At 38.0% G+C, this 14,915-nt stretch overlaps 1 protein-coding gene across 2 annotated transcripts in view; it reads right to left on the reverse strand.

The window, feature by feature from the left end:
• Positions 1-14,915, reverse strand: part of LOC103456924 (sodium/hydrogen exchanger 9) — an 83,015-nt gene that overhangs the window by 46,913 nt on the left and 21,187 nt on the right. For both annotated transcript variants that reach the window (XM_008396808.2, XM_008396809.2), the window contains exons 7-10: positions 11,009-11,147; positions 9,443-9,548; positions 5,314-5,402; positions 3,034-3,147 (exon numbers count right to left, since the gene is read on the reverse strand). In XM_008396808.2, coding sequence (XP_008395030.1) covers positions 3,034-3,147; positions 5,314-5,402; positions 9,443-9,548; positions 11,009-11,147 — 448 coding nt within the window. The remainder of the gene's footprint in view (positions 1-3,033; positions 3,148-5,313; positions 5,403-9,442; positions 9,549-11,008; positions 11,148-14,915) is intronic.

A 14,915-nucleotide genomic window follows, 5' to 3' on the forward strand; every position in this document is an offset into this window, starting at 1 on the left:
AACAATGTGTGGTTTATGATGCAAACGCAGCAGTGTGGCACCTTGCAGATGCATGAAACCAATCAGGCGCTGCTTGCTGTCTCGGTTCTAAACATCCACTTTGATGGCCCACACAGGATGGTACTGAATGCTAAGTGTCCAGGGCAGTAACACAGAAGATGATAGGTGGGCAATTATCAGGGACATAGCTGCCATTTTCAAAACACTTAGTGTCTTTTGTCAAAAAAGCTCCAATTGCCCTCTTTTAGTGTCGTCTGACCTTGATTGAACCTACAGTTTTCTTGTTATTATGTGACAATCTGCATTTGTGACACTAAGAGGACAGGGCTAAAGAGAGCCAAACGTATTTTCAAACCCTTTTTTAATCTTTGATGCATGAGAGTCATTTATGCAGACAGGTAACCTTGTTTTAGATCCATGGAGGGAATAGATTTTAGTCTTTCTCAAGGGAAATTCAAATATGATGCAAGAAATCAAAACAGCATCAATATCTACGACAGGGGACGTTAGTCTGACAGAGCTATTACTAAAACAGAGTTCTCTTGCATCCTGCAGTCAATATTAAATCTTCTGAACCCTATGGAATTTCAAAAGCAATATCCTGCTCCCAAAAGCAGGCATTGCTCTCCGACAAAGACCTCTGAGCTATTTGAATGGAGGTAATTAAGCACTTTCATCTCAGCTCCATTTCCAATAAAAGCCAATCTCCATTGTCACCAACTAAGGCTGGAGGCCACAGCGATTAAAATCTACTAAATAGCCAAAGAGCGATTAACATGGGGTGAATGACTCGGGTTATTTTATTTTTATAGTCACGTTTACGGCCCTGCAAGATGACTCTGACCTCCATTTCTTTCTGTTTATACAACCCGGTCAGCTTCCAGTGGGAGATGATTGTGAGATTTTGGTGGATATTATAGAGCAGAACAGTTATACTCAAGTCATAAGTTTTCCTCCACTGCCAGCCACTCAGACTAAACAGGAGCACTGGGATAGGAATCGGCTCTGTCCATGTTTCTGTACCCCCCTTGACCCTGTGCTGGACGGTGATCTGTAATAATAATTGCTGGTCGTCTGAGCAGTGGACTGTGAAAGAACAACTCCTTGGAGTGCAGCCACTTTTACTTCTATGCCAGCTCTGAAGAAAGGATGATTGTACAATGAATAACACCCAGTTCCTACAAATAAATCTCCCTTTCATTCTCCAACAAAGAACAGCTGACGGCTACAACAGCAGCTTCGAGCATAAGACTTGTCTTATCGTAGTCAAACTTTGCCAAAGCTACTTAGGTACCATTAATGCTTTTGTTACCACGTATCAGTTTTTTTTTAAAGCTATAAACACTTTAGAGTTTTATCAACAACACTGGAAGCAGTTGACCAAATAGAGATGATAAATGTAAGTTACAATACCTGAAAAAGCGTAAAAAGGTCATTTATTTTACAAACAAAGAATATTTTACAAAGAAAATGCTAACAAGATAAGTTAGCATACATAACGTTGCAGCTACCGTACTATTTCAGCATCGTAGGGACGTGGGATATTATTTCAAACTAACTCTAGCTGCACAATCTTAAAATTGATATAAGCAGACTAATCAGCATATAGCAAAGACAGAACAAAATGTCGTTAATTCTCCCTACACCCCCAAATATTGCTGACGTCTCATCACCTCTTTCCTATGCAACCACTCTGAGTCTTGTTTTCTGAACTGGATGTCTCATTTCTCCCAAAGTGGCATCTTTCATGACCTAAAACTCTGTATATTACTCTCAGCCTCAGCCTGCACGAAAATCAACTAAATATTTAAATTTATTTTGCATACCAATGTTTTGTCTCCGCTCTACTGTTTGCCAAGTTGGGAATGAATTGACTGAGAAATCAACTCCCTCTGAAAAGTCAAAAATCTGGCTTGCTTGTTTGGTGCTGGACCCTGCAGAGCTCATTATACAGTTTCATGAAGAGATAACTGATTTTCCTGCAAAAAAAAAATACAAATACTTTCTGATGTTTTCAAGCTGTGCAAAAACAGATAAAAGGGCAGTTCTGAAGTAAATCCATCTAACCTGAACGCAAAATGCCAAGCCCACCCCCAAGATGATTGGGATGTGCTCTCTATATTCTTGCAGAACCAAACTCACAAAGAACTTTATCTAAATCTGGCGAGCAGGAGAAACACAACAAAAAAATAATAAATAAATAAATTATATGCCAAATTTTAGAAGGTTATTGCTGCACGACGGAGATTACAACCTATACTAAAAATTAATGGTACACATTAAAATATTTAACGTATGAGTACCATTGGGCCCTGGTTATTAATTTTGAATGTGCAAACATCCAACAATGTCTTCACCTAGACTTACATAGATTTATATAGGGATAATAGTGTATATAAAGTTGGTGCTGTCAATTGAGCCTCAATTTCTGAGTTGAGTAATTAAGTATTTGTCTAAGACTCTTTTAATTGTTTTAAATATGTAATTATGCCCAAATCTGCCCATGATCAGCTTAAATAATATATATAACAAAATAATTTTTTTAATTGAATCTACCTTTAAAAAAAGACAGAAATTATAAAAACAATTCAACAAGATCCTCCTTTCTGAGTTTTATGAAATAGCCACAATTTCCAATTGTTTTTCAGCAAATGGAAAACTAGCAACAATGATTATAATAAATGACCTATTTAAATTTATGGGAATTTTATAGTGAAGATGTACTGTTGGGTGTGAATTTGCAGAATTAAAGCACAGACAGGCAGCTGAATGCCATCTGTGCAGTCAAATAAAATTCATTTCAGAGCAGCTTAAGATTTGGGTTGTGTTTTTTTTATTATTATTTGAAGGGCTGTTGGGATGATCGGGATCCCAAATTGAAAACAAGAAAGATGTTCCAGTAACTGTACAAAAAGGGATCGGTCTCAAAGTACAGCAGACTGAGAGAAATCAAACGGAGTGAGTTCTGACTGAAATCCAGAGGCTGCACAGCAGGGGGTGGAAAGACTCTGTTGCATTGCAGAAAAAGGATACAAATGCTCCAGAGATGAAGAGAGCTCTGAAGGCATGGTGACGAAATGTAAACCATATATATCCCATGTAGCCGAAGATGAAAATCTCCCCGAGGAAGTTGAGGACTTCAAAGAGCTGCAAATTATAAAAAAGGATTAAAAGAATCTTGAGAGAGAGGGTCAGAAAGATGAGCATGTATGTAGAGAGAGAGAGAGAGAGAGAGAGAGAGAGAGAGAGAGAGAGGGGGAATGTGTGAAGCCGTTTGCTGGTGGAGTTACGGTACAGCCTGGCTCAGAACTTTACATCTACTCCTAGAGGACATTAATGGCATTCATTTAAATTGTTATGTTTGTAGGAGTGGTTTTATACATCTGCAGTGTGCGTTCAAATAATTACAATTTGAGTACATAAGCTTCATAGTGTTTTAATTCGCTCTTATTTATACAGAGTTAAATTACATGCACAGAGTCTAAATATATTGTAATATTCCACAACTTAGATTATTATTAAGAGGTAAATTAATTTCAGTAATTTGTTTCACTAAGAGAAACACATTAAATAGATTAATGACACACAGTCGGGTGTTTTCAAGCTCTTATTTCTATTAATATGTTCATTTTTATTACATTAGAAATTTTCATACATTAATGTTTTTTTCACTTGGAGGTACCTATTGAGCCTGCATGACTCTGACATCATGTAGATTAGAGAAAGTCTACAATAAATTCAAACATGTGCACCCAAATCTTGTTTGGAAAATGTACCCTGAAGCCATGTTATGATATTCCTCTATGATGGAAAAATGCTTCAAATGCATCATTAAAGTCAGAAAACTAATGTGACGACATGTCAATGATTGTAAAGCTCAGATGGAACTGTAGACTTTTGATATTATTATTATCCTTTTGTCTCCTTAATGTTTTAAGATTGCCTGCCTGCATTTGTTAATGTCTCTGTGCCGCACAAAGCGACCTTCATTACGGCTCTCTGCCAGCTACTGTACGTTTATTTATGTCAGCTAAAATCTCTGCATCACACCCGAGTGCTTTATAAATCCATCCGAAAATAGTTCCTCTGAACTTCCTTTGTTTCAGTGTTCATTAAGATCAAATAATAAGTCGCCAAAGGATTTCAGTCCAAGAAAACAGCTTGGTGTCAGTGGTGTTTGAGATGAAGCCTCAATTCATCTCCTTCCACAGATCAGTATTTATGGAAGTCTGTCTGCATGCGATGTAGATGCAATGTGAGTCTGACAGTGAAGGACTCCTCACTAAATAAGCTGACATTTGTACAAACATGACAAATTCACTTTTGACGTTATTCCCTTTGAGGAAGCAGCTGCAGAAATCTGCGGCCCGAGGGCATGATGCTTTTTGGCGTTCAACAGCTGAGTTGTTTTAGTCTCTTTTACTCTTTTTTCGGTTTACACTCAAAGGAGTTTTATTGCAAATATGTGGGTTGCCGTAATAAGTGAAAAGCAAAAAGACAGAATATTGACCATTAAAAAAGACAGAATGTTGGTTAAGCTTTTTTGATACTTCCAGATAGAAAAATCCAACAGATCTTATTTACCTCTATTGAAAACAAATACATTTTTTCCAATTCATTTCTTCATAAAGCCATTAATTAATGTTACTCATAAACAATAAAGTAGACATTTAGCTTTTATTAATTACTTAAAAAATATGTTTTATATTACATAAAGCTGTTTTGGTTTAAAGCTTCTATAGAAAGCATGAGCTTGAATTAACCAGAGATGCACCAGTGAAAGAATATATTTTCGACTCACTATTCAAATGCTCTCTTTGTACCTTTTTTTATTTCAGCTGGAGCTGCATGTATAAAACATGAAATAATGGATACAGGCATGCTGCCAAGTAAACACACTGCTCTATTCAGATCTACTTTGTAGGCGAGGTGTTCAACTGTGTTACCTTTTAGAAAGCTTTTCCGTGATAAACAGCTGCACCGTGGCACCGATAATGCATAATAAATGCACAGATGAGTTTATGTGTACACTTTTGATTTATTTGCTCCACTGTGAAGCTTGTCTGCTCAGTATATCAGAAGTGCTGGCCCCCATCTGTGCTAGGCTTTTTAAGCAGATAAGGTGGAGGGTTGTCTGCCCCACAGACATCTACAGGATGACCAGAACACTAATAGAAATTAATATCTGGCTCTACATGCAGAGATGATAAACAGACTTCCATAAAAAAACAACAACATATGAATGAATAAAACTGAAAAATGTTCCTTGAAAGTGGAAGTAAGATTAGTTGAAGTTGTTGAAAATAAATATACCTGTTTGGTTCTTGTGCTCCCCTCGTGCGACAAATTGAGATTTGTGTACTTTGCCTGGCTTAGGCCACAAAACAGAACTGCCACAATGCCTGAAATAACAAAACAAAACATGTGCAAATGAAGTCGATTAAACTTCTGAAAGTGCAATCAATCTACTTTGGGGGCAAATTGTGGAAGAATAATGGGGATCGGTCAGATTCAGTGGTTTCACAAAAAGAGATGTTTGCATGTTTTATTTCGTTATACTAAGATTATAGAGATTTGCACAGAGGTCTGGGGTCTGGCAAAGTTGCAACAATAACAAACAGTTCTCTTGGGAAATTTATAGGGCAGGGCAATCTTCCTGTTCATGTTATCATACTCAGCCAGTTACAGCTCTTGCATCTCTTATCTGCACAAAGGCATTAACCAGGCCACAACCAGAAAACCAAAGGACAGACGAAAGAGGACATAGAGACAGAAGTCTGGTACATTGCTTGAAATTTGTCAGGATATGAAAACATAAAAACGTCAGATATTATATTCTCTAAAAGGGTCAGATTTCTAATTCTATAAATGTCATCCTGTAGGACAGTACTGAAGACTAGCTGTGAGGCCAAAATGACTAAGTACATGTTCAAATTTCATCTACACTACTAAAATAAGATCGCCATCTAATTTTCATTTGGTAAAATGTAATTAAAATATCACAGTGTCATGTAAAAGCATTAATCCCCAAAACATCAATGTGTTTAACTGGGTATTGGGTTGGTGAAAGATCAACACAAAGTTGTGCATAATTGTACATTTAAATGAAAACAATAAAGGATTATAAATATGTTGCAAAAAAAACCCTAGAAGTGTGCCACATAGGGCTGTAGTGATACAATAATCTCATGATACAATACGATACGATACACAATATTCTGCTCACAGCACGATATATATTGCGATATTCAACAAACGATACAATTCTTTTGTGATTTTCTGAAAGATTTTAGAGGGACAGAGTGATTTTGGTGACGTTTTGTGACTGTTATAGAGTTGGACTGAATTAATTTAACTGAAAACTGACTAAAAGCACCAACTACACAATACCTGGCTCTGGTTGGACATGGACACAGACTTAAAGTCGACAGCTGGACAAAATGAATCAAAGAAGTGGTGAGAAAACATGTTTCTTTTAATTGAAACAGTACAAACTGTAGCTCACATGCATTTGTAAAGTAAATAAAGTCCACCAAGTACCCTGCTCTGAATAGTTTGATACCTTTTTAACCTCGACACTTAACATCTGAAAGAATCACTCTAAACCTGATGACCTAATCATTCTCCCGGCGAAGCAAGCAGTGAGTGAGCAAGGTGACAGTTGGATGTTATGATACTTGCGGATGAATATCAATTTTTTTCTAGGAAAGAAAATATCAATATATATTTTGCAAAATCGATATTATTACACAGCCCTAGTGCCACACTGGTACATCTGACCACAGCATCTTATTTCCTTTGCCTTGTCCAATAAATGACTTGTGGCCCCTTTAAAGTTACTACCTGCATCCTTGATGCTTCTCTCATCAATAGGTTCCTTGTCTGTCAGTTAAAATGAAAGATCATGTCTTGAAAGGTTTGCATCTGTACCATACTCTCTCATTTTGAGATAATGGAATGTGAAATGTTTAAAGTTTGTAATATTGTTTAATAACCTAGAGTTTGTCCTTCCACCCCAATGATATACATTGAAGTTCAATACTGGTTCCTTGTTCGATAAGTCATGAACAGACATAAACAAACAAAGACAAAAAAAAAAAGAAAAGAAAAAACAAGTGCAGTACAAATTCATAAAAAAAGATAGTTTCACTCAGAGAGCCCCCGTCGGTGAACAGAAATCTGAAGCGTGTCACACAGAAAGAAGGTTGCTGCCTCACAGGACATGCTTGTTTTGTTGCAGGGATTGAATTTCATACTTTTTTTTCCACCTCTCTTCTTTGAGGGAGAATCACATAAAAAGGAATCACGCGAATTTACTCAGATAGGGAGCAACACTTGCACTGGTCAAGATGTGTGCAATAAAAGCACCAACAGAGTAAATAGCACATCACCACAGCTGGACAAATACTCTCTATTTACCAGCCACCATAAAATCATTACACACTGACCTGCCACTGTATGCTACTTTCAGCGACCAGTGCTCAGAATGCGCTTTCAACCAGAATTTGGCTTTGCTTTTTGGTCCTTTTTAGTTTACCATCCTCATTGGTTTATTTAACACCGACGGAGGTAACATTTCATCCACCATCTACAAAAAAAGCAAGGAGGGAATTTGTAAATAGATTACATGTATCCTATAATAAGGAGCTGCAAAGGGTGTAAGATTAATAATTGTAGAGTTAAGGGTCATTAGGTATCGCCCTCCCCCTAAACTGAAGCAATTATCGGAAACAGAAAGTGCTTCGATAACCAGACAACACCAGGGAGAACGACCAGCTCCCACTCAACTCATGCTCATTCATCCTGAGAACGAGATATACCTTCTGCAGCCCTCTGAGATGACTATTACATTAAGCTCATTAACAAGGACAGAGTAGTTTCCCAGTTTCCAGTTTGTAGTGGTAAACTCCCCCCACCCCAAAAAAAACAAATAAAATTGACATTTTCTTCAATGCAGAATTTCTTCTGATCTTAAGAAGCATTATAAGAACCACTGGCATAACATGTGTGTTTCTGCGGTGTGTGTGTGTGTATGTACCACATTGGGTAATATGCAGGGCGGTGCTCTTCACAAACAGGGCCAAAAGGATAAAGGTCAAGCTATTTCATTAGAAACCATCTTCTCTTCCTCCACAGGCCACAGAGACTAACTGCCAAGCAAGAGCGAGCTTGTCAGCTGATTCAGTGGTATTCCTCTGATAAAGCCACGGCAGGAGGAACAAGACCACAGTGTTTGTTGAATACAAATGCTAAATTAATATTCTAAAGCCCCATCATTGTGGTCAGCGTGGAGGAAGACAATATCAGGCAAGAAAGTCAAGACTTATTCTTCCAAATGCAACACACTAACAATTCCAAAGCAGAATGACATAGTGTTCCAATGTCCCTCATTAAACTAAATCAAATTTACATTAGAGTAGATTTTGAGGAAACCTTGCATTAACATTCAGAAAAAAACTGGTGTTAAATTATTACATTTATATGTACTGACCACAAAGAAGATAAGTGCATTTCCATGAAGACTGGAATGTGTGATATAGTTTTCCAATAATCCAAGAATTTTTGAGTGATTCATTTTTACATATATGTAAATATAATGTAAATAGTTCCTTACAAAAGCATTCATCCTTCTTGAAATTTTTCACTAGTAAAAATTTGAGAAGTAGGGGATGCTTTTTATCTCTGCCTTAAATGAAATCAATTGGAACCTTATAGAAGACAGCTATTGGATAAATATAGTGCGGCTGTGTGTAATATCTCAGTGTAAAATCCAGCTGTTCTTAAAGGCCTCAGAGGTTTTTTTAGAGCACACCAGTGTGCAAAAAGCATCATGAACCCTGTCAAAGAAACATGCCAGACAGAGCACAGCAGGGATACATTAAATACAACTGCCCATCTTTCGAACAAAAACAGTGTATTGGTACATTGCAAACCCTCCAAGACATTGCAGTCAGAAATAATCTGTGAATGCACTAGAATAAGAATTATTCTAACTATGTACTACTACGTTTTGGTCCATCACATAAAATCGCAGTAAAATACATCAAAGTTTTACTGCGGAGAGGCATAGTAGGCACAGTGCAGGCTGCTGTATTCAAAAAACGAGGTTGCCATGAAGAGAAGTGACTCGGATTTGGACTGGAGATTTATAAAGTTGGCACTGTCTCTAAACCTTTGAGTATGCACTGTCAGATTTCCCCTTGATGCAGCAGCAGGACATGCCAACCAAACAGCTGCCTGTGCGACCGATGCCGAGGGGTCGCATGCAAGTTAGCGCATGCAGCTTAGAAGTGATGACTGGGGGAAGGGACAGGGGGATGTTGTTAGCGGAAGGTGATGAAGGCCGAGACTCACTGAAAGGATTTTTATCCAGCAGCCAGCCACCAACACAGTTCTGATATGGCCACAGACACACGAGTAACAGAAGAGAAGAAACGCTCACCTGACAGTCCGCAGGCTTCTGCTGAGAGGAAGCTGCTCCAGGACAGCAGGAAGAAGATTGATGTTTCCAGCAGAGGACTCTCATGGAGTCGGGTGAGTTTGGTGAAGTGGAGAGAGGGTTAAAGATTTACAAGATGATAATCATGCAGTTTTTACACCTTTTCCAATAAAACTAAAGTTTCTGGTGCATCTGCAGTACAAATTTGTACATGTACGTTCCAATGCAGCAGACAGGAGGCTGAGAATTACTGCAGTGCTGTGCCTGCAAATAACAAGCCAATGCAGTAGGTGCTCAATAAGCCTGGAGTCCTGCCATATACAATAAGAACCGGACCTGAATGAGAAAATTCCCCTCCCCCCCCCTTCTTTATATCACTTTCCCACCTATGCTGCATCTAAGTTTCCTGACCAACTATGTGTTTGATTTTTCATAGAAGCAAACACTGGGTTTCCCAAAACCCAGTGTTTCAACTGATTACATGAATATGTGAGTATTCCGAGCTCTTCATTTGCAGATGAGATTTTATCATTACTTCTCTACTGGAAAAATCTAAATATCCAGTTTAAAACTTTATTTCATCAAATCAAGAAGAATTTTCTTCCACCAGATCAACACTTGTCATGTCACTACAAATACAATAAAACCTTCCTGGCAAGCTGATGGAAGCTTAAGCTTTGCGGATACCGTTTCTTTTCCGTGTCAGATCTGAGTGTAACGTGTAAAACAGAGAAGCTTTTCAGGTTATAGTGAGATACAGGAAACAACACACCTGTGAGAGTGTCTCAGAGTAGGCATAGTACAGATGGGTGCAGTCTTCAAAGGTAGGAAGCTGGCAATAATGAGGGGCTTTAAGTAGCTACGTCTACAGCAACTATTATGTTAATGACTAAGCTTCCTTTAGGTCTGACAATTAAATCTCAAAGATGAGCTCCTTACGTTTCTTCTTACGTTTCCTTGTTAAATGCAACCCAGACTGGGATCTCTGTTACTGAGACTACAACAAGATGCTAACTGCTTATTTCCCTCATGATGCCTCGCAGCATTAAAAACAAAACATATGGATGTGCTAATGACTTTATGTTTGCCATAAGCAGTCTATAAGGACCTTGTGTTTGAACAGAGGGCATGAAGGGAGCAATTTGTTGCTATGGCTGCTGTCAGCAAAATTTTAATAAAAAGTTCAATTTGTTGGTTGCCTGCACATAAACATCAGTCCCTTTACATAAGAAATGAGCACCCCACTTGACACCTCCTCATTTTTCACTCTAAAGTCTAATTAACTAAAGTCAGAGAGAGAGAGAGAGAGAGAAAGACGCAGGACCACCTCGCCAGTCGAAATTTCATCACACGCTTTTGGTGTGATTCACGACATCTCTGAGACCATCAAACCCACAGCAGCACTTCAGACCCCATCCTGTTACTTTTGCTGATGAAGGGGTGCAGCATTGGGTTTGTTAGGGAGGAGGAGGGGGCAGTTACAGAGCCGAGGAAGTAGATTTACTGCAGCGGATGCCGAGGTGATAATTGAGTCTGGGGTGGAGGGAAGAGGAGTGGATGAAAGGATATGAGGGCTGTTATTACTGTGAATATGAATCCAAGGAGGAAGGAGCCAATGAGCACTCCGACAAAGAAACCAACAGAGCGAAAGAAGGCAGGTGTCTGAAAGACGTTTCCTGTTTCCATCTGGTCATAGGAGGTGATGGCACTGGGAGAAAAAAGATGCAAGGAGAAATTAAACCAGTGAAAAAGTATTGAACTTTTTTTTTTTTTCCACAAACTTCAATATATTTGAATGGAATTTTATGTGGTGGTAGACTAACAGAAACTAATGCATAATTGGCAAATGGAAGGAAAACTATTTATACATTTTTACCAATTAAACTCTTAAAAGGTGTGCTGTGAATTTGTATTCACTCCATTTCACTGCCATACCTCAAAATGTAATAGAGTTCAACCACTTGCCTGGAGAAGTTACCTAATTAGCAAGTTGAGTACATCTACTTCTGACCTCTATTTGTAACTGGATTTGTAAATCCAGCGCTATCCAAGATGAAAACCTGTGAGAGGCAGCAGAGGAGTTCAATCTGGGTCAAATGTTCATCTTCTAGCAGGACAATGAGAAAAAGAATTCAGCCTGAGGGCTACAATCGAAAGGTTTAGATCAGACGTCGAGGTCAAAATTCACAGGCCAAATCCGAGCAGTGAGATTATTTTATTGACCAAATATCAGAGCCCACCACAAAGTTACATAGTGCTCACACCGATAACGCTACATGTTTTATAAACGCACCGCAACGGCTACTTCAGCTCAAGACAGTGCTGCACAAGCTTCGATACAACAAGAAAGAATTATCAATCGATCAATCAATCACATTTTAATTTTTTTATAGCACATTTCAGCAGCAAGGCATTTCAAAGTGCTTTACATAATTAAATAAAAACAGCATGTGACAGTGAATAAACAGAAAGACAAAGAATTTTTTTTAAAAGAAAAAAAAAAGGTTAAAAAAAGATAAAAACATTAAAACCCACACCCCTTGTAGGACTTCAGTTAAACGTCTCAGACCTCAGAGTTTTAGTTTAAAAGCCATTTAACAAGGATTCTCAAACCTCAGAGTTTTAGTTAAGATGTCATTTAACAAGGATTCTCACCTAGATATAGATTCGTTTAACTGGGACATTTTCCCAGTTTTCCGGATTGCCAAGTAATTACAAACTACTGAAAAATGTCCTTGCCTAATTTTCTGGCTTTTTGGCAAATAGAAATAATTTTGGTAATTCTAACTAAGCTAAAAGAAGAAAAATTTGGTCTGATTTAACTTCAAACAGTTTGTGTCTTTTTTTCTGTGTATGTAAATATCTGGTTTCAACTTTGTCAGTACATAAGAGAAATAAAGATGGAGCTAGAACTTTGGGTCACCATTAACTTGCCACCTAGAGGAATTTAAAGCTTCCCATTGATTAGAAACAAGATTCTTGCTTGTCTAAAAATAATTTTTAATTAAATCTCCCAGTGTTTCATGTTTTGGCTCCTTCTGTGATTGCATTTGACACTGCTAGTTTTGATCAATCATGTGTGAGATTGACCCAGACACTGTTCTTTTTTTCTTCAAATAACTGAGCTACAGTCATTTTGGTCCATCACATAAAATTAGATAAAAACACAGAGGAGGTTATGGCTTTATTGTGAAAAAACAGGTAAAAGTCAAACTTTATCAAGGTACTGTAAATGCTCTATTTGCAAATAGAGCATTTGCAAACAGAGCAAACGCTCCATTTGTAAATAGAGCATTTACAAAATATGGTTTTGTAAATGCTCTATTATAATGTAAAAATATAGCTTATTGGTCTGAGTCAAGTGGCGTTATTAGAAAAATGACTCGATAATCTCTAGGTGTGAAGCAGTCTGCAGCAGAGAGCATACATTTCCAATGTTAACATGCTGAGCAAAGCCCTCCAAGTTTAGTTTCCTGCAGTCACTTCTACATACACATGGCCTTCTAAGGAAGAATAATCTGCTTCAGGAAAACAACACATTCCAGATGATTTCCCTCACAAACACTTCAGAGCAGTGTTGGAAAGAGGAGGGGGACACTGCTGCTGATCATAAAAATAGCAGCATAGCGTTATATGTGCTGCTATCATATTTACTCTGTTGGAGTGATGGGGGACTTCAACATGCAAGTCACCAAGTGCAAAATAACCCTCGCAGGCAAGAAGGAGGGAAAGAGAAATTATCTGATTGACTGTGTGGGTGTGCATGCGTGTGTGCGCGAGTGTGTGTGTGAGAGAAAAGGAGGCGACAGCTGTGAAGCACGCAGGGACAAGCAGCCATGCAAGTAACCGACAGAGGCGGCTGCATTTGTGGAATGACATGATTACATTAACCACAGCAGACCACATATAGCAACACTGTTGGGACTCTGAGTTAACTAAAACTCACAAAAGGTCTCATATTACTGATCACAAAAACACGTACAGTACACAGAGTCTTAAAAATAGATGAGTATGTATAAAAGGACTTTTTTTTTTGTGGTCTAATTTTTTTTTTAAATTATGACAAATGTATGCCAACAATAAAAATATAAGCAAGTAATGAAGTATATTGATTTCTGCTGTAGGAATTCATAAAATTACAGTAAGAAAACTAACATTGCTTTGTTTGTATTTGAGTTACATTTGCTGACATTGATGTTTGGCTGATGACTGAATTATGAAACTTAAAAATTGGTTGATTCTGAATCATTTCAGTAGCAACATATTTCAAGCTTAAGCTTTAAAGTCAAAGTTTCACTTTGATGTTCCCCCAAGTCAGAAGTGCTGCTGCTGTGTGTGGCATAGAGAACAACCTTCAAAGCTTCAACTTGGGAGAAAAATTCTACTTCATTCCTTTTTTAAATTTTCTGTCTGATTGTTTCATGTTCATTTTTAATGCCGTATTCTTTCTGCCTCACATTAAGTTAGAGAGCTAGATTCCGTATATTTTGACTGCTCTTCTCATATCCTTCTATTTCTTGAAGAGAAATCTGTCTGACTCACTTACAACTTGTATTGGGTGCTCAGAGCTTTCCAAAAACATCCGAAACTTGATGTTTTTGGAAACAGAACAGAATTAAAATTCTGTTCTGAAAATCCAGAGTAGGATGGCTTATTTAATCACGTTTTCCTTAAAACACCTGTGTGGTGTTTTCACCCATGGCTTAATCATTTTGGGGGGATCATACATACAAGTAGACATTTGTGAATAAGGAATTTAAATAAAACCATGTAAAAAGAGAGGGAAAAAAGGAAAAACCAAGTGCTTTTCAAAAATATTGATCAGTTAGTTTAAGGCTTATGTAAAGTTAACAGAGGAATATGGATGTAGCTTTGTTTTGAGAGGGTTGATTTTTACATTCCTTCACTACATTTACAGCTTAACAGCCAAACAAATACAAAATCTTACCATGCTATGTCATTTTAAAAGAGACAAAAAGTACCTAAAATGGGTTTGATTAATTTTATACATTTTACAGAAAGGTCTGACTAGTAGCTTAAAGTTGAAATGAGCCAGTAACAGCACAGCATTTTTCATCTCCATGGCAGGAAGGGAGAAATCAATCAAGTTGTCACTAATGAGCTCTGCAAATGAAAAGAGAAAATCTATTACCCCCTCTGTGGAAATAAAGACTCCGATTGCGTTAGCACACTTAATTTAGCCACAAGTCAATTTCTTTAGTGTGCACTACTAAAGACTGCGTGTTCAATGGTTTGGTGCTGCTCGCTTTCGGCCACAACCTCAACATTTTTAAATGCTGGACCTGCCTGAGTGGCGGTATGGGTGGGAGCAGTAACACGCCTGGGAGAGGGCACATCAGCTTACGGCTGAGTTGCTTCCCGAGCTCGTTAGCAATCCGGTGCCAGGAATCGACACGACTCGGTAAAAAGGTCCAGCTTTGTGTGGTGGAGCCTCAGCGCGGCAGTCAAGTGACAG

This window comes from Poecilia reticulata, linkage group LG20, assembly GCF_000633615.1.
Source record: "Poecilia reticulata strain Guanapo linkage group LG20, Guppy_female_1.0+MT, whole genome shotgun sequence".
Lineage (NCBI taxonomy): Eukaryota > Metazoa > Chordata > Actinopteri > Cyprinodontiformes > Poeciliidae > Poecilia > Poecilia reticulata.